Here is a 20925-nt window from a genome sequence, read left to right as displayed (position 1 = left end):
AAGGGGGAAGGAAGACACGCCTGAGAGAAAGAAACTATAGTTATCACGGCTCACTGGAACCTAGTGAGTAGACAGCTGTAAGAAATGTTTGTTTACTTGGGTCAACCTGAAATGAACAAAGGATCACTGAAGAATAGGAAGGTTAAAGCCTAGATAATATGAATTTACAGTGGAACCAACAGGCTCTGTAACTTTGTCCTATAGTGCTTAGCAGCTTAGAAGTAGAGGCAGTGAAACATGTGATATACTCAGAATTGGGGTTTGATAAGTTAGTGTTTCATAAGCAACTAGGGGAAATCAAACAGGAGAATCAACAGTTCGTTGTTAAAGTGTCTCACCTGGGATTCAGAAAGTGTAGCGAGGCTAATGAAACCACAGTTTGCTGGCTCATTTACCTATTTTAATCAAAGCTAATTATTTGTTCTTTGACTAAAGGTAGTACTAACTACAAGTAAGTGAAAATGTCTTTAATATTCTACTGGCATGATTGAATTTTCCAGTAAGGAAATAGGCTAAGTCATTTCTTTCATGTATTGTCCACTCTTAGTCAAGTCATGCTTATTTAACACAATTTTTTTATGCTTTCGTAGAATTTTAACTCAGAATTTGTTCATCATTTTCCCCTGCTGGAATTTATGTGTACATCAAAGATTATGTTAGAGCTGCTAGAAATATTTGTTTCATTGATGCACTTGCCTTTGTAAGGAAATGATCCTAAAATCAACGCATACTCAATTTTTAAAGTCTAGATGCATAGAAAGATAAGGAGAAGGGAGGAAAAATAATCACCTATTATCTTACACTGAGCAATACCCACGGTTAATATTTTGTTGTTTATACTTCCCGACTTTTCTCTTAGTATATGTATGTAATTTCTTTTCTCAGCATAATTGGTTAAGACCAATCAGAATTTACTCATGGAGATAAGTCATATTTGAATAAACCCAGGCTGTTCCAGGAAGGCTTGAGTGGGTATATGGTAGGCAACCAACAGTATGTACCATAGTTCCTCTCTATCCAATTCACATCTTACCCATTTTTATTCAGTCTGTTTTGAGCCCTTTCTGCCATAAGAAGCCTTCCCTGGTCCTTATCCAAATTCCTCTTGTACTTTCTCTGCCCCTCACCATTTAGTGCTGGATTGAGTGTCTTGTTATTTTGTGCTCTAAGCGTATCAGTGCGCACCTGTCTATTCAACTCCATGGACTTTCCTCTAAGCGCAGCACTTATTGTCACACACCTCCTGCATGACCTTTGGTGACAGTGACCACATTTTTGAATTTGAAATTGAGGGAAGGGTTAAGACAAAGGATCTCCTCTTATTTTGAGTTTATTATCAGCCTATATAAAAACTAAATTCCATTGACGTCTTATGTTTAATGAATTATCCTTATTTAAAAGAAAAGAAAGGAGAAATGTTTTGGGAAAACTCAGTACTTAACTTTGCCATACCTATGGTGTTTGACTTGTAGTAGAAGGTCAATATTTGTTGGTTGATGTTAGCTGTAATTTTTTTTTTTCAGCTGTAACATATTTCCTCATATGGCTAGATATTACATGTGTTTAGTGCCAGAAGATAAATGACTAGGTTGTCAGGATAAACTTTGCTCAGGAAATGTAACTATTGCCAGGGTTTTTATTGATTTGCCTATAAATTAAAGTCTTCTGTGGGTTACTTACTATAAGAGGAAGTGAGAGACACAAAAGGGCAGTCGGGTGCCAGTGGAACTTAAGTTTCTTTGAATTGAATAAAGCTCTTTTAGTATGTGGACTAGTTCTAGATGGCCTGTAGACTGAGTTTTAGCAAGGACAAGCTTATTTTTATTTTTTTATTTATTTATTTTTTGTGGTACATGGGCCTCTCACCATTGTGGCCTCTCCCGTTGCGGAGCACAGGCTCTGGACGTGCAGGCTCAGCGGCCATGGCCCATGGGCCCAGCTGCTCCGCGGCACGTGGGATCCCCCCGGACCGGGGCACGAACCCGCGTCCCCTGCACCGGTAGGCGGACTCTCAACCACTGCGCCACCAGGGAAGCCCAGACAAGCTTATTTTTTGTTAAGCATTACTGCTTTCATTTTTGTGCATTTAGACAGAACTATGTAATATGATATATATATGAAATAATTTTCCCCTTCTCTGTGAAGGAAGACTACATTAAAAAACCTTGGGAATAATAAGGGTTCTTAATACATGCATGTTCAAAAAATATATTTAATTTTTACATATTCTTCCAAAGTTATATGAAAGTATAAAACTCTTCCCTGGTATGTGAAGAAATAGGGTAAAACATTGTTAGTTGATTCAGGACTCTCTGCTCCACTGTGGCAGATGAAGTTTATTTAACCTTGGTGGGAAGAATGTCCAAGGAGACCTGTCAAGGATGCTAGTCAGTTGTTGGCCCTCCGTATTACCAAGAAAACAGCCACATCCTTTGGTCCTTTGAAAGTCAGTCACAAAACAACGTGGTTTTGTCTCTAGAGTTTCCATTATTTTGTTTTGATTACCTTATTTTATTTCTAAAATTTACATTCTTTAGCTATGCTGTAGGATCTTAGACAAGGCACAGAGGAAACAGAGGCTCACTTTCCTCATCTGTTTAAAAAAAAAATAACAGGAGCAGGCCCACTGCAACATGGTGGGGTAATGACAATGAAAACTGTTACCCAAATGTTAGTTTTTGTTAAGATGTACTGATACCAAATATCCCTAAATAGGAACAGTACACTTCTTGAATTCTTAATTTTTCACAGGATCCAGCAGAGTTCTGAGCCCCTAGTAGGGCCTTAAGATATAAATAAGTAGGGGCTTCCCTGGTGGCGCAGTGGTTGAGAATCTGCCTGCCAATGCAGGAGACATGGGTTCGAGCCCTGGTCTGGGAAGGTCCCACATGCCGCGGAGCAACTAGGCCCATGAGCCACAGTTACTGAGCCTGCGCGTCTGGAGCCTGTGCTCCGCAACTAGAGAGGCCGTGAGGCCGCGATAGTGAGAGGCCCGCGCGTGGCAATGAAGAGTGGCCCCCGCTTACCACAACTAGAGAAAGCCCTCGCACAGAAACGAAGACCCAACACAGCCAAAATTAAATTAATAAATTAATAAACTCCTACCCCCAGCATCTAAAAAAAAAAAAGAAGATATAAATAGATGATTAAGGACTTATTAGAGGTACACATTATAAGTTTTTTTAAATTTTACTTTTAAAACTGTTGCAAACATTTTGGGTCCTGCTGATGTCAGATTATATTTAATAGGAGAGCGTCACTCACCTCCTGTTGGATGCTTTCCCGTGCGTGGCCTTCCTGGCCCAGATCAGGTTTGAACTGGACGCGCCATCTCTGAAGGCAGAGTCAGGGCTCGTGGTTGCGTCTGTGGAACTTGGCACAGAGCGTGGCACCGTGCTGGTGCACCCCCTCGAGAGAATTTAACGGCATCGCAGGAGGGGCGGCCTGGATATGTGTGGGTCCCATCTGTGAGAGGTCGTATGTGTGGCGTGGAATGAGGATCTCTTGGGGGTGGGGACACGTAGGTGTGGAAAGAAATGGTGAGAGAGGTGAGAAGCCGTAGCCAAGGGGTAGATATACGGGGCCCAGAAGGGAAGGGTGGTGCTCACAGCCGTTCTTCTGGCAGGACTTGCCACAAGGCCAGGCCACCTGGTAACCACCTCTGCAAAGTGGCGGTGGGCATGTGAGCGGCTGGGAGGCTGTGGCTCTGTCACCTAGGGTCCAGGTCCACTCCACCAGGGGACAGAGAGATTGCCACAAGCACATCTCTCCGTTGTTGGTGTGCAGCGCGTGCTGGGGCCTGGGCCTTCCTGCTGCAGTTGCTTTGCCTCCCTCTGCTCACTCCTCACGACAGCTGCTGGAAGCTTCTGACCCCTCCTCCGCCCTCCCCTCAGCCAGCCCGTGTGTCTAGTCAGTGTGGACAGTATAGTCCTTACCCCACTGATTCTTGGCTGGAATTCCAGCCAAATGGCTACGGGGACATTTCTGTCATAGACCAGAAGAAACCTAAATCCAGGCACTTCTCAGAGACATAACACCAATTGGCATACTCTCTGTTTCACACTCGCCTCCCTTGTTGCTTTAAATTGCTTCCCAGATGAAGAAATCCCAGTCTATTCAGCGCATCTCACGAAGGTATGAACGCTCTGGCACAGGTGACCATGGACCAGTGTCCATTTAACCAGCGCTGTTCCTGCTTTCCTTCTTCTGGGAGGCGTGGCAGATAGAAAATATCATGTAGCATATGCACTAAGAATCGAGGATGTAATTGAAAACTCTAGCTTCCCCTAAAAGGAGCCCCTAATGTATATCCATGGTCCTTATGAATAAAAATGCACACAAAACAGACTCATAAAGACATTATACGCTGAGCCACTTGTATCCTGTTTCCTGGAATGGTTCCAAATCCGAAGGGAGCGTGAGGCTAATGGATCAGTTTCCCTTTCCTCCACCCTTTCTCTGTCTCTACCCTCTCCATCTCTGCTTCTGGGACTGTTTTAACAAGCAGAATAAATAGGAGTTGCCTTGAGATAGACTGTGTCCCCATTTGAAGTCCTGCTAGACTTGTTTTAATTCTGTACGATTGTGTGCACGACCAAGCGTGTGTTGAGATAACACTGTTGACCCGGGAGACTGGTGTTCTCATGTTCAAGGTCCATCCCACTTCCTTAAGAAAATATACTACCAGAACAGGTTAAGAGAGAAAATTGTTGCCATTGCACTTTCAAATCAAGCCCAAGTAGTTCTGTCCCGTTAGGAGAGCAGAGGGGAGTGGGGGAGTAGCAATGAAACAAGAGGAGAAAACATGCAGAAAAGCGAAGTCAGCTTTCCCCACACCTTAAATAGCAGTGTTACCTTTTTTGAATCCAGAGTCTTATACTGGGGTTTAGTTGAGGCATTACAGCAAATACTGAGTGTCTGTTTCATCTAAGGTCCCACACAAGAGGATCCAAAATGAATATGACCTAGTCACTGCCCATAAGGCACCTGTAATACAGTTGAAGGAGTTGCAACAAGTTCATAGTAACCAGAGGCAAAATAAGATGCACCCGACAAGAGAGCTGCGTCTAAGATAACCTGTGGAATCCAAGAAAGGGTATATCCTAATAGTTCCACACTGTTGGTAGCATCCAGCTTGCAATAATGATGCATAAGGTTTCAGCTGGCAGAGACTGGAGTGGAGGTATTTCAGACGAAGGCAGTGCCATGAGTGAGCAAAGAGTCCGAGGTGGGAAAGCACGGTGTCCTAAAACGTAGGACACAAGGAACATTCGGGAATAAGGTGAAAAGGGAAGAGAGGATCATCCTGAAGGTCTAGCTAATTCAGTGGGAAAAAAAGCCTTTGGGAAAATGCTCAGAGTTGTGCGTTTTAAGATTTAGATCTCACAGTATTATAATGAAGTGGTTTGAGGCAGGAGTCTTGTGGAGGTTCATGGCAAGAATCCAAGAAGAAGAAAATGAGGGTCTAGGCTTAGGTGGCAGGAGGAGGAGTAAAAGAGTGGATGGATGGAGACTTTGCATGAGGTTGCCTGTGGGCTTTGGAGACTGAAGAGCTACGGGACGCAGAAGGGTAGGCAGTGATGCGGGGGACCGCCCCCCTTTAGCAGGCAGAACATGGTGCCACTTTTCACTCTTCTGTTCTCACCCTGATGAGTTTTTTCTTTAGGGCTTCACAGTCATTGGAAGAATAGTAAAAGATATAAATATCATTATTTACCACATTAAAAGAGTTTTCTGGAGCCAGCCAGTAGGTCTTCATGAAGTGAGACGCTGAGAAAACTGTTGGGTGTAGCGCATACAAATGGCAGGCCTAGACTGGGGAGGAGCTGCCCTTTGCTAGTAGAGGGCCATGGGGGACAAGTTCTTCCTCGGGATCAGCCATCTCTTTTTCTTTGGGAGTTGCTAAAAAAGCACAGTGGAGACTGTTCTGTACCCTAAATAGAGTCAGAGTGAGTTTAGGGCATGCCACCCGCCACCCTTAGCCACCCAGGGATCCCATCTTCCCCCGTTTCCCGTTGGTCATCTTTGGCTGTGGGGAAATTCCTCCATAATTTCAGTTCGGCGCTCCTAATGCCGTAGTCCCTGCTGTGAGCACTGGTCTGCTGGGTGAGAGCTGTTGCTCCTCAAACCAGGCTATTAACTTGCCCAGGTCCCCTTTGTTTCACCTTCTGGGAATTATTTCCCAGCCTCTTGGTGACACACCAGAGGCATCGAGTTGAGGACGCGGATAATCACTGGAGCCAGTCAGGCGAGAACTGGAATGCTGGCTCCCCCGCTTACCTGCTGTGTGACTTCTGCCAAGTCACCTAACCTCTCAGGGACTCTGTCAGGAGATGATTAAAAGGAAAGAATGTAAACCACCTAGCTCAGCGCCTGCAACTGCTCTGGGCACATGACATGGTAGGTTTTTTTCTCCCAGAGATTTTGGGACTTTGTCCCTAACCCTGTTCTTTATTCACTTTGCTCTCTCCTGGATCTGAGTTTTTGGACATGAAGCATCCCCAGGGTCTACCATAAGAAGTCCTGGGTCATAAAATCAGCAAAATGTAAAGAGGCTCGGGAGGGTGCAGTTGCTGAAGCTGCAGAGGCTTTCCGGGGCTGCCGTGTTTATTATTCATTAACCCAGGAGCGAGGTAAACATGGGTAGATGCATTCCTGAAGGCTCCACCTGATCTGTTTACTCTCCTAAGGAACGAAGTAATCAGAGTGGTGTGAGCCCCACCTCGCTCAGCATTATCACCGCCCCCGCCCGAATCCTAGCCCTGTAGGCTTCTCCAGAGAGCAGGCCTGGAGTGCAGGATAAGTCACGTGCACAGCCCATTTGGTCATTTCTCTGAACTGTAAGTAGTGTAGAAAGAAAGGATGCTTTTGGAAGTCAGGCTCCTTTAGTCTTCCCAGGCTTATCAAGAGGCAGATCATTGGGAAAAGGGAGTAAATGTTTTGGCTCATGTGGCTCAACACTGTTTTCTGTTGACAGGTAAAGGTAATCAGGTGTTCTGTGCTTTGCCACTTCCTTTGTCACCTTGTAAAATCCTCTTTTCATGAGCCCTAGTACAATAGACTGAACTCCACAAGGAAAGCCCATAGATAGGGGGACATTCAAAAGTAAGAGAGGAAAGCACAAGAATCCTGTGACACCCTTGGTCTGTTTACAGTGTTCATTTTTTGGTGGACTTGAGCTGCTTAAGGCTGGTCTTTCAGATAACAGAGTCACGTGACTACTTGCTGCCCTGGGGGGAAGGAGGCTATTGTTCCTTCTAGTCCTTATGGTCCAATTTGATCTTATAAAATGTGACCTTTTTTGTTTTGTTTTTTTTGCGGTACAGGGGCCTCTCACTGTTGTGGCCTCTCCCGTTGAGGAGCACAGGCTCCGGACGCGCAGGCTCAGCGGCCATGGCTCACGGGCCCAGCCGCTCCGCAGCATGTGGGATCTTCCCAGACCAGGGCACGAACCTGTGTGCCCTGCATCGGCAGGCGGACTCGCAACCACCGCGCCACCAGGGAAGCCCTAAAATGTGACCTTTTAAACACTGCATTAGAGCTATGAGCATTATCAGTTGAATATAATTAGTGAGTCTGGGGTGTAGAAAGCCCCTTGAGAGGGCTTGTACTAAGCCTGCACTAAGGTAGACTATAGGATGCTATCTGTTTTCAAGGAGGAAATGCTGAGAATGCAGTTTCTGAATAATGGGTTGACACACTGGTAGGTGGTGACAGAATTGTGATATGCACACTCTGTTCTTGGAAGCTTTTGTACTTGGCCTATAAAACTAATGTGCTAGAAACAGCCAGTAGAAGGTAGCCTGTTTAGTTATGCCTTCCAAGAATCCACACGTAAGGCATGTTGATAAGAACTGACATTTTCTAGGGAAGTCACACTGGAGTCGGGGATTTAAGGGGTGAAGATGAGGTTGTGAGGTGAAGCATTTAAAGACATAGTGGTCAAGCTGGCTAGTCTAGAGCCCAGAGGATTTGCTGAGGAGGAATTGTTTTAAATAGAAGTGTTGAAAAGTCTTAACACCATCTTCTGCGGTCCCTCATTTTACATACGGTGGACCCCATGAGGTGAAACGCCGTGAGGCTGATGGTGTAGAGTAAGCTGTTGTGAGCCTGGGTTGAGGGATGCCCTTGAAGGGCACGCAGTTTAGAGCTCAGGTGCTAGGGTGCCTTGTGAGAAACAAAGCCGTGCACGGTGAGAGGGCTTTCTAGGGAGAATTTAGTTTAGGGACATGAACTCTGTGTTAAACCTGTAGTGTTGCCTGAGAATCCAGCCTGGTTGTCCTTGCAATTGAAGAAATAATTCTACACACTCACTCTTGGTTTCTGAGTCCTCTTTCACTTTCCCATTCCCTGCAACACACACACACATCTTCAGTACACATTTCTGTGTTAATGCTTAGTTAGTAAGGATCAAGTATTATCCTTTCCAGGGCTATTTGCATTTTAACTGGGACAAAAACTTCAAGAGAAAATAATGCATCTAAAAAATAGAGTTTCAGATCTCTGTGACTTCAAGTTTTAGGAAGGGTAAAGGAGCCCTCCTAATGTCCCTAAAATCAGGGTGTCTAAGAAGAACAGATTGAAGTGGGGGGACTTGAAGCCTAAGGAGAGGATGTTCCTCTGCCTGGAGCTGAATAGGTGCTCATGTTGTTAATCAGTGAATGAAACTTTTTAGTGAATGAATGAATTGCTGAATAAGGCTCAGGAGGGCAGGGTGCTTACAGAAAGAAGAGATTGCTGAATAAGGCTCAGGAGGGCAGGGTGCTTACAGAAAGAAGAGAAAGGACAATGGAAATTAGACTCTTTCGAGGAGGAGTTAATATGACTTGATGACTATGATCCTAAGACATGATGGGGAGAAAGCATTTAAAAAGAAATCACGCATACAGAATCTCATTGCTTGGGAGAGTTCCCCTGATGGAACCAGGAAGCTGGAACAGTCCTATGTTTAATCATCGGGGCACACAACTATCATTTTTAAGTCAATACAGTTCACCCTTGAATAACATGGGGGTTAATCCACTGATAATTTATCATCACCCCCACTCCCACCCCTTATCCAAGGTTCTTCCACATCCACGGATTCCGCCAACCTTGGACTGTGTGGCACAGTAGTATTTACTATTGGAAAAGATCTGCGTGGATGTGAACCCGTGCTGCTCAAACCCGCTGTTATTCAAGGGTCAACTGTACTTGAAAACCTGCCTCCAGTTCACCTGTTTACAAGTCACTCATACGAGTTGCTGTCCTGCTTCCTGCTTCTTCTCCCTAAAGTTCTCTGTCCAACTTTTCCTCCCATGTCTGAATGTTTGGGAAAACGGGAGAAAAAGTGGGGCTCAGGATGAATTGCGTGCTCCTTTCTTAAAAAAGGGCCCAAGGACTTCTTATCCTTTTCTTACTCCACTCTTACTTGCACTTAAATTTGTCACTTTGAAATTTCTTTAGGAAAACATTTATCTTTAAAAAAAAAATGCCTTTGTTTGGGAAGTTATGCTTACAGTGACTTTCACTTTTTGCCTCTCTTTTGCAACGAATATGCTGCCCTTGGTTATGGAGAGATAACAGGCTCTCCTTGTCTCCCGAAGGCATTCATTCCTCCTTGACAGACTGGTGTGCTCTGATCTGTATAAAACTCCTGCCTGCTGCCCAGTGCTCTGTATTTATGAGGCACTTGGAAAACACCGCAAGCGGCAGAGAGTGACCATGAATAGCAAACTTAATTTGGTCCAATATGTTTTGGCTTGCTTGACCTCACCAGAATAAAAATGTGCCTGTTTAAATTATTGTATTGAAGTTAAAAAAAAAATTCTAGAGGCATTTATCTCATTGGAAGAACTTTGGGATTGCTTTAGCAGAGGTTTAAGTCCATGTTTAATGTCGGATAGACTAGAGAGATGTTTAATGTAGAGCTTCAATAGTAGATTGGGTCATTGTGAGTTATGAATTTTAAGAGTCTGAATTACTATTTTTCTCTTGCTACTTTTTTTTTCTCCTAGACGACTGGCTGGCAACGACCTTTCTTTTATCCACCCAAAGGCCTTGTCGGGGTTGAAAGAACTCAAAGTTCTGTAAGTAATGCAATTTTAGAGTTTCACAGCTGGCTGTGTATTTTCTTTCTGCGTACTCAACATGCTCGGAGCTAGGTTAAGCACAGTTTCTTTTAGTTCAGGATTAAAAGATTTAAGGAGTGGCCAGTGGGTAGTGTGGGAGGCTAGAGGCTGATTTAGGCAACCTTGGGTCTAGATAACAAAAGTTAACGTCGAAATAACAGGCACTCTGACCTCTGGTGCATTACAGTTGAATGTTAGGCTTTTTGTGTGGCTAATACATTGAATCAAAATCATATTTAAGCTTCACTGGTAAGGTTTTGTTTCTACTTCTTTTGTAGCTATAAGAACTTTGCATGAACTGACCCTAAAGGGAAAAAGGCTTACAAGAGCTCCAGATGTAAAATCATTTTAGAGCTAAAGGGAATTGAGATGCCTATCATTTACATAGCCTGCGGGAGATCAAGAAATAAATTCCTGGCAGTGGTCAGGAACTGGCAGATTGGGGAGCCGGTAAACTGACTGCCGGCCCCACCTTGCCACTGCCTCGCTGGGTGACCATCTGTAAGTCACTAGACCTCTCTGGTTCAGTGAGTTAGACGGGCCCTTTTCCATTCCATTCTGTGGTGATGATTCTTGTCAGGCAGTCATTTTATTAATATGACCAGGAAGGACATTAGGCAAAAACTAGTAAAGACTTCATGTTCATTACTGATCTGTACCTCCATTCTCCAGGTCGGAGACTATTAGATAATTAAAGCTTTATTTCTGCCCTAGCCCTGCTTTCACTGGGGACATGGCCACTGCCCCCTAAGAGCTCAGGGTCTGCTGTCCTCTTGATAAAATTGTCTTTCTCTAATGTGCACGTTTCTGGGCTGTGCTTTATTTCAATTTGAAAAGGCATTAGGGATTCTAGTGGGTTTGCTTGCTGTACCTCCCAGTTAACTTGTTATACCTCCCAGTTAACACTAATGGTACCTTGGGTGATGAATATTAATTAGGGTGCCTTAATTCCTGAGAATGAAACAATCCTGGATGACCCAGCAGGTCTGTGTTAGGAGATGGCTTGGGACAGTAGCCTAGGTTTCATTTCTGGCTTTACGACAAATGCCTCTTGCTCTCTGGCAACTCTCTTATCTTGGGTGCTTTCCACCTCGACTCCTGATCCTTTTTTTTGCTATTGGAAAGATGTTTTTGGAAAGAAATTGTTCTAAATTCTTCTAAGAAAAAATGGTCATAATTGCTTCTTATTCACTAACCCAAAATTTCCTTCCAGAACTCTCCAGAACAACCAGTTGAAAACAGTACCCAGTGAAGCCATTCGAGGACTGAGTGCTCTGCAGTCTTTGTAAGTAACTTTTTGGTTTGCTGCATTCTTGAATCATTAGGAGAACACTCTGGCTACTACATAGGTAAAGAACTGGAATCCTAGGGAAAGAAGACATGTATCCTCTCATCTGGGATAAAAATGGGGATGGCTAGTTGCTGTTACTGAAATGTCCATTGGAATATTCTGTCTCCAAGGCTGGGAGAAAGCTACAAGCTTGCATGTAGCAGGCGATTACACCATCTTTGGAATCAGAGTTATGTGTGTACAGGAGTTCCAGAGTCTTGTGCCATGACGCTCAAGAAACAGCCAGAGAGGTTGCTGTTTCAGGTGGTAATGATCATCAGAGCAAATTAGTTATGGACCCTCATCTGTGGATGTTGAGCAGTCATCAGGGATGGTGACTTAATCGCCTGTGCTGTCTTTTTATCAGGTTTTTTTTTGAGGAAAGTTTGGTTTGATGTGGAATGTTCAAAATTTTAGCTCTTGAACAGCAAGGTCCTACTGTATAGCACAGGGAACTATGTTCAGTATCCTATAATAACTATAATGGAAAAGAATATGATATACACACACACACACACACACACACACACACACACACACACATATATGTAAAACTGAATCACTTTGTTGTACACCAGAAACTAACACAACATTGTAAATCAAGTATACTTAAATTACAAAAAAGATCTCAGCTCTTGGCTTTTACCATGTTTAGCCACTATTTTCAAAAGCTTTTTTGCATAGCACTTCACTTTATTCTTTTTTTTTTTTTTTTTCCTCCTTGACGAGCTTAGAATTTAATATTTTCTTTCAAAGGGAAAAAAAGCAAAGCAAAGCAAATAGATTTAACCATTGAAAGTTGGGGTCAATGAGGCATTAGCTCATTAAAATACAAAGTATTTCAGTTCTTCTCCTTTGGTTTTTTGTTTTTTTTTTTTAACATCTTTATTGAGGTATAATTGCTTTACAATGGTATGTTAGTTTCTGCTTTATAACAAAGTGAATCAGTTATACATATACATATGTTCCCATATCTCTTCCCTCTTGCGTCTCCCTCCCTCCCACCCTCCCTATCCCACCCCTCCAGGCTGTCACAAAGCACCAAGCCAATATCCCTGTGCCATGCTGCTGCTTCCAACTAGCTATCTACCTTACTATGTTTGTTAGTGTGTATATGTCCATGACTCTCTCTTGCCCTGTCACAGCTCACCCTTCCCCCTCCCCATAACCTCAAGTCCGTTCTCTAGGAGGTCTGCGTCTTTATTCCTGCCTTACCCCTAGGTTCTTCATGACATTTTTTTTTTCTTAAATTCCATATGTATGTGTTAGCATACGGTATTTGTCTTTTTCTTTCTGACTTACTTCACTCTGTATGACAGACTCTAGGTCCATCCACCTCACTACAAATAACTCAATTTCGTTTCTTTTCATGGCTGAGTAATATTCCATCATATATATGTGCCACGTCTTCTTTATCCATTCATCTGTCAATGGACACTTAGATTGCTTCCATGTCCTGGCTATTGTAAATAGAGCTGCAATGAACATTGTGGTACATGACTCTTTTTGAATTATGGTTTTCTCAGGGTATATGCACAGTAGTGGGATTGCTGGGTCGTATGGTAGTTCTATTTTTCATTTTTTAAGGAACCTCCATGCTGTTCTCCATAGTGGCTGTATCAATTTACATTTCCACTAACAGTGTATGAGGGTTCCCTTTTCTCCACATCCTCTCCAGCATTTATTGTTTCTAGAATTTTTGATGATGGCCATTCTGACTGGTGTGAGGTGATATTGCATTGTAGTTTTGATTTGCATTTCTCTAACGATTAATGATGTTGAGCATTCTTTTATGTGTTTGTTGGTAATCTGTATATCTTCTTTGGAGAAATGTCTGTTTAGGTCTTCTGCCCATTTTTGGAATGGGTTATTTGTTTTTTTGATATTGAGCTGCATGGGCTGCTTGTAAATTTTGGAGATTAATCCTTTGTCAGTTGCTTCGTTTGCAAATATTTTCTCCCATTCTGAGGGCTGTCTTTTGGTCTTTTTTATGGTTTCCTTTGCTGTGCAAAAGCTTTGAAGTTTCATTAGGTCCCATTTGTTTATTTTTTTTTTATTTCCATTACTCTAGGAGGTGGGTCAGAAAGGATCTTGCTGTGATTTATGTCATAGAGTGTTCTGCCTATGTTTTCCTCTAAGAGTTTGATAGTTTCTGGCCTTATATTTAGGTCTTTAATCCATTTTGAGCTTATTTTTGTGTATGGTGTTAGGGAGTGATCTAATCTCATACTTTTACATGTACCTGTCTAGTTTTCCCAGCACCACTTATTGAAGAGGCTGTCCTTTCTCCACTGTACATTCCTGCCACCTTTATCAAAGATAAGGTGACCATATGTGCATGGGTTTATCTCTGGGCTTTCTATCCTATTCCATTGATCTATCTTTCTGTTTTTGTGCCAGTACCATACCGTCTTGATTACTGTAGCTTTGTAGTATAGTCTGAAGTCAGGGAGCCTGATTCCTCCAGTTCCTTTTTTCATTCTCAAGATTGCTTTGGCTATTCGGGGTCTTTTGTGTTTCCATACAAATTGCAAAATTTTTTGTTCTAGTTCTGTGAAAAATGCCAGTGGTAGTTTGATAGGGATTGCATTGAATCTATAGATTGCTTTGGGTAGTAGAGTCATTTTCACAATGTTGATTCTTCCAATCCAAGAACATGGTATATCTCTCCATCTATTTGTATCATCTTTAATTTCTTTCATCAGTGTCTTATAATTTTCTGCATACAGGTCTTTTGTCTCCTTAGGTAGGTTTATTCCTAGATATTTTATTCTTTTTGTTGCAATGGTAAATGGGAGTGTTTTCTTGATTTCACTTTCAGATTTTTCATCATTAGTATATAGGAATGCCAGAGATTTCTGTACGTTAATTTTGTATCCTGCCACTTTACCAAATTCATTGATTAGCTCTAGTAGTTTTCTGGTAGCATCTTTAGGATTCTCTATGTATAGGATCATGTCATCTGCAAATAGTGACAGCTTTACTTCTTCTTTTCCGATTTGGATTCCTTTTATTTCCTTTTCTTCTCTGATTGCTGTGGCTAAAACTTCCAAAACTATGTTGAATAAGAGTGGTGATAGTGGGCAACCTTGTCTTGTTCCTGATCTTAGTGGAAATGCTTTCAGTTTTTCACCATTGAGGATGATGTTTGCTATGGGCTTGTCATATATGGCCTTTATTATGTTGAGGAAAGTTCCCTCTATGCCTACTTTCTGCAGGGTTTTTATCATAAATGGATGTTGAATTTTGTCAAAAGCTTTCTCTGCATCTATTGAGATGATCATGTGGTTTTTCTTCAATTTGTTAATATGGTTTATCACATTGATAGATTTGCGTATATTGAAGAATCCTTGCATTCCTGGAATAAACCCCACTTGATCATGGTGTATGATCCTTTTAATGTGCTGTTGGATTCTGTTTGCTAGTATTTTGTTGAGGATTTTTGCATCTATATTCATCAGTGATATTGGCCTGTAGTTTTCTTTCTTTGTGACATCCTTGTCTGGTTTTGGTATCAAGGTGATGGTGGCCTCGTAGAAGGAGTTTGGGAGTGTTCCTCCCTCTGCTATATTTTGGAAGAGTTTGAGAAGGATAGGTGTTAGCTCTTCTCTAAATGTTTGATAGAATTCGCCTGTGAAGCCATCTGGTCCTGGGCTTTTGTTTGTTGGAAGATTTTTAATCACAGTTTCAATTTCAGTGCTTGTGATTGGTCTGTTCATATTATCTATTTCTTCCTGATTCAGTCTTGGCAGGTTGTGCATTTCTAAGAATTTGTCCATTTCTTCCAGATTGTCCATTTTATTGGCGTAGAGTTGCTTGTAGTAATCTCTCATGATCTCTTTTATTTCTGCAGTGTCAGTTGTTACCTCTCCTTTTTCATTTCTAATTCTATTGATTTGAGTCTTCTCCCTTTTTTTCTTGATGAGTCTGGGTAGTGGTTTATCTATTTTGTTTATCTTCTCAAAGAACCAGCTTTTAGTTTTATTGATCTTTGCTATTGTTTCCTTCATTTCTTTTTCATTTATTTCTGATCTGATTTTTATGATTTCTTTCCTTCTGCTAGCTTTGGGGTTTTTTTGTTCTTCTTTCTCTAATTGCTTGAGGTGCAAGGTTAAGTTGTTTATTCTAGATGTTTCCTGCTTCTTAAGGTGGGCTTGTATTGCTATAAACTTCCCCCTTAGAACTGCTTTTGCTGCATCCCACAAGTTTTGGGTTGTTGTGTCTCCATTGTCATTTGTTTCTAGGTATTTTTTGATTTCCTCTTTGATTTCTTCAGTGATCACTTCATTATTAAGTAGTGTATTGTTTAGCCTCCATGTGTTTGTATTTTTTACAGATCTTTTCCTGTAATTGATATCTAGTCTCATGGCATTGTGGTCAGAAAAGATACTTGATACAATTTCAATTTTCTTAAATTTACCAAGGCTTGATTTGTGACCCAAGATATGATCTATCCTGGAGAATGTTCCATGAGCACTTGAGAAAAATGTGTATTCTGTTGTTTTTGGATGGAGTGTCCTATAAATATCAATTAAGTCCATCTTGTTTAATGTATCATTTAAAGCTTGTGTTTCCTTATTTATTTTCATTTTGGATGATCTGTCCATAGGTGAAAGTGGAGTGTTTAAGTCCCCTACTATGAATGTGTTACTGTCGATTTTCCCTTTTATGGCTGTTAGTATTTGCCTTATGTATGGAGGTGCTCCTATGTTGGGTGCATAAATATTTACAATTGTTATATCGTCTTCTTGGATCGATCCCTTGATCATTATGTAGTGTCCTTCTTTGTCTCTTTTAATAGTCCTTATTTTAGGGCTTCCCTGGTGGCGCAGCGGTTGAGAGTCCGCCTGCCGATGCAGGGGACACGGGTTCGTGCCCCGATCCGGGAGGATCCCACATGCTGCGGAGTGGCTGGGCCCGTGAGCCATGGCCACTGAGCCTGCACGTCCGGAGCCTGTGCTCCTCAAAGGGAGAGGCCACAACAGTGAGAGGCCCGCGTACCGCAAAAACAAAACAAAACAAAACAAAACAAACAAAAAAAATAGTCCTTATTTTAAAGTCTATTTTGTCTGATACGAGAATTGCTACTCCAGCTTTCTTTTGGTTTCCATTTGCATGGAATATCTTTTTCCATCCCCTCACTTTCAGTCTGTATGTGTCTCTAGGTCTGAAGTGGGTCTCTTGTAGACAGCATATATATGGGTCTTGTTTTTGTATCCATTCAGCTAATCTGTGTCTTTTGGTGGGAGCATTTAGTCCATTTACATTTAAGGTAATTATCGATATGTATGGTCCTATTCCCATTTTCTAAATTGTTTTGGGTTCGTTATTATAGGTCTTTTCCTTCTCTTGTGTTTCTTGCCTAGAGAAGATCCTTTAGGATTTGTTGTAAAGCTGGTTTGGTGGTGCTGAACTCTCTCAGCTTTTGCTTGTCTGTAAAGGTTTTAATTTCCCCATCAAATCTGAATGAGATCCTTGCTGGGTAGAGTAGTCTTGGCTGCAGGTTTTTCTCCTTCATCACTTTCAGTATGTCCTGCCACTCCCTTCTGGCTTGTAGGGTTTCTCACTTTATTCTTGTTTGAATTCTTTCCCATATAAACGTATGTATGTATTAATATGTATATGAACCTGGAGAATGGGGGTCATTGCCTCCATGGTTTAGCTATGCACACCCCGCTTCCCCCTAGAGTGGGGGGATCAGGTAAGCAGCAGTAGTATCACAGGAACCATGCAAACCCACAGAAGATTCTAAAGAAACAACCATTTTTATGTTAAATAAACAGATATTTGTTCATGACTAGACTGCGTGTTGTGGACTAGTGTTGTCAGGGCTCCCCATCCCTGGGTTAGAAGATCCAGCTTCTCTGTCTTCAGGGGCTCGGTTTTAGAAAAGGTTGAGAAGCACTGAACTGAAGCATGTGGTTAGTGTAATCTTTCGCCAAGATTAAGAGAAGCCCTTTGCATATTTATCTGTCAGAATGTTTACATTGCTCTCAAAAGAAGTTCAGATAAATTCAGATTAATTAGAATTCTGAAACAGGCCTGTCTGGTTTTGCATCCCCACTCTGCCACTTGTTAGCTGTTAGCTGGTTTGGGGCACGTTATTTAAAATTCTCTGTGCAGTAGTTTGCTTATTACCTACCATGTACTTTAATTCATGAAAAGCACTTTTAACGGTATCTGACATGTAGTAAGTGCTCAATAAACATTTGTAGAATCTATTAATATTAATAATGATGACTATTTTATCTGTTCTTTCTTTTGATTATTAGATTACCCAATTTGCCTAACTAGGTGAAGGAATCGTCTGAAAGTAATGAAAAAGTATTCTTTAAAACAAGCAATTTCTTTAGTTTCTTATTCTACTACAGTGATGAACACAAATGTGCATTGCCTCAGTTCATGTCCTAACACTAAATACAGTGGGACTAGGGCCTAGTTTCTCAAAGTGTGGCACTTGGCCCACCCTCAACAAAATCACTAGGGGGATATTGTTAGAATGCAGATTCTTAGGCCACATCCTAGGAGTCATGATAGTCTCTCTTTAAAGGTAGGGTCCAAGAAGCTGTAGTTTAAAAAATTTCCCCAGATCATCCTCATGGATACAGAAGTTCTGAGAATCACTGAATGAAAAACTGTAATAGTTATCACACTTAGGTGTTTATAATTTTAATTATAAAATTAGGGTATAACCACATCACATATTTGTGTACTAATCTGTCCCATAAATTTTTTTTTATTGCGCTTGGAAATAACTGTAAAGGTAAGCATTTGTAGAGATGCACATGAGCTAGAGAAGACATAGGTGAAAGTGACTGACCGGCTTGTCCCTTCCACTCGCTGATATAAAACCATTTATAACTGCACCAAAAGCACATCACTGGAAATTGTAAATTATGGATTACCTTTGATTTTAGATTAGATAATCTGGTAGTTAATGGGCAGTAATATGAAAATGAAAATATGTACTAATAAAGCGTAGCATATGCTGTAAAGGTTAAACTTTAAAATGTATCTACTATCATAAAAAGGAGTATCTGGGGTATTGGCCATTTAAGTTCTGGTTTCAGTATAAGTTTAATTTAAGGTAGATACTTGTTAAGTAGCTCATTTCACCAACTGCCGAGTTATGGAACATAAGGATTCACTATCTGCCATCACTATTGAATGGGATTCCACAGAGACTATTTCAGGGAATAGATTGGAATGAGTTCCTTTAAAGAAAGGTGATTTTGCTGCCTCTGCACCATTTCTAACCTTGGACGGATGTACACAGAAGGAGCCATCTTACCTCCCTTGGATCTGAAGTCATTAGATGCTTTAAATAGTTCTCTTTTTCTTTTGCTTCTTCAGAATTTGTTTTCCTTCAAAACCTTCATACAGAATTGTTCGTATTTCCCAAGACTTAATGATCAAAATATTCAATCATTTTGTCTTGTTGGAAGGCTGAAAAAGAGAAGGCTAAAATCTTTGAACATTAGAAAAATTACCAAGAAAATATACAAATAGATTTTTTTCTAACTTGTGGTCCATAAGTACTCTAAAGTACACATGGTATTTTTGATCATTTAGATGGGAAAAAAATTGAAAAAGAATAGATACATGTATATGTATAACTGGATCACTTTGCTGTATACCTGAAACTAACACAACAGTGTTAATCAACTGTACTCCCATATAAAATAAAAAGTTAAAAAAAAATAAAGTATTTTCACAAAAATCATAGGTATCTTCCTCTAAAATAATGTTTTAAACAAGCATACTGTGCTCATCGCTCACTGAGTACAGTGCATTGTTTAAATTATCTCCCAGATTGGGATGGGAGGGAGGTAGGGGTAAGGAGAGGAGTCAAACTACTTTTTTAATTTTTTTTTATATGCACCATTTTTTTTATATGTATCAGATTTTTTTTTATATGTATCAGAAATATAAGGAGCTATGTGCCAGGCCTGTTTTATTTAAGAAGGAAATGTTCATGGGTTTGTTAGCATAGTGGGTGCAGTGGTCAAGTTGGATACAATTGAAATTCTGTCCTGGTGTAAAACAGTGTTATCAACACTTGAGTCAGTTTGCAAATCTGATCTTCAGACCTGAATTACATGAAAGATTTCCTTGTGGTTTTGAAATAGTACTCAGAGAGAGCAAAGTTCATTAGGGCTTGAAATTGATCAGAAGTGGTTTGATGCAAATGGGTGACGATGGCTATAAAATCTGAAAGTGAATTGTAGATATTAATAAAAAGCTAACCTAACAACCTTCCACGAAGCCATGAAAATGGCTAAAGCGTTACCTGAGCAGGATATTAAAATGACATGTCAGAATTTGATCCACTAGAATTTTTTTCTTTATAGTTGTTCACACTTATATTGACTATTAAAGGATTTCAAAGACTAAATTTCCTAGGATTTCTACCGTAACAGAATCTAAGTATTTTGAACTTGAAACTGGTAACAGAGTATAATACTATAATGTCTACATTATTGGTAAGTGAGGAGTAGAGAGAAAAAGGGCGAGCTTTTGATTACACAGAACAAGTGTTTATGATAACATAGACATTCATCAGTAAATAGCTGCATTTAAAATTGTTACTGTAATTTCACTTACGTCAAGAGAAAAAAGTATGTGAGTCTCAGTAAGATATAAAACAGGCTTTTGAGAATAGGGAAAAGAAGCACATTTTAAAGATGAAAATAGTAAGGGAATTTAGTTAATACATTGTTAACTGTTTAACAACTCAAGTGCACTTAAATAAAGTAATAGTTATCTCTTGCCAAACGAAGTTGAAATGGTAAAATAACTTAAGCCACATAATCTCTTCACTTTGTGAGATATCTAATGCCATTTACTGCCCCTATTGAAAGAATCAGTTACAGTATTTTGTTTTTTGGTCTGTTAGTTAGGATGAATTTTAATAGTGTAGGTCATTGGTACAAAGCCATGCTTTCTAAGACCATTTCTCTGTGAAACATTGATCTCAGTGTAAGTGCAAACTCATTACATTTATGGGTGTGCCACCAACACCCACATGTGGATTGAGGTGTAAGGATTAACCATTTGAGTCACCACAAATCCTTTTTCTCATTAACTTTTTATTTAAGGGTTCCATTTTCCCAGATTTCTTCCTTTTGATCTCTTACGTATGGCTGACTTTACAATTTGGGGAAATTTTTAAAAGAGGAAATTGTGTCTGTGCACTTTTTGTTGTATTATTATTTTGCATAGAAGGTAGTTTCATTACTATCTTAGCTCACAACTCACCTGGTTATCTTGCTAAGTTAAGACCACCCCTTTTCTTTGGTGGGGTGTAGCACAGAATTCTGCAGGAGCCTAAATGGTGTATATAATACTGGATTTATGTTAAAAAAGGTCTAGAAGGGACTTCCCTGGTGGCACAGTGGTTAAAAGTCCGCCTGCCAACGTAGGGGACACGGGTTCGATCCCTGGTCCGGGAGGATCCCACATGCCGCAGGGCAGCTGAGCCCGTGC

At 40.9% G+C, this 20925-nt stretch overlaps 1 protein-coding gene across 1 annotated transcript in view; it reads left to right on the top strand.

Moving 5' to 3' along the window:
• LGR4 (leucine rich repeat containing G protein-coupled receptor 4) overlaps nt 1–20925 on the top strand; it is a gene marked incomplete at its 5' end in the record, with an annotated part of 101584 nt that overhangs the window by 59209 nt on the left and 21450 nt on the right. The window contains 2 exons of the mRNA XM_082660961.1: nt 9996–10067; nt 11323–11394. Of these exons, the coding sequence (XP_082517087.1) occupies nt 9996–10067; nt 11323–11394 (144 nt within the window). The remainder of the gene's footprint in view (nt 1–9995; nt 10068–11322; nt 11395–20925) is intronic.

The sequence above is a fragment of the Grampus griseus genome (genome assembly GCF_964374135.1).
Source record: "Grampus griseus genome assembly, chromosome: 8".
NCBI lineage: Eukaryota > Metazoa > Chordata > Mammalia > Artiodactyla > Delphinidae > Grampus > Grampus griseus.
Note: the sequence above shows the minus strand (reverse complement) of the source record. Positions and strands in the feature narration are given on the sequence as shown.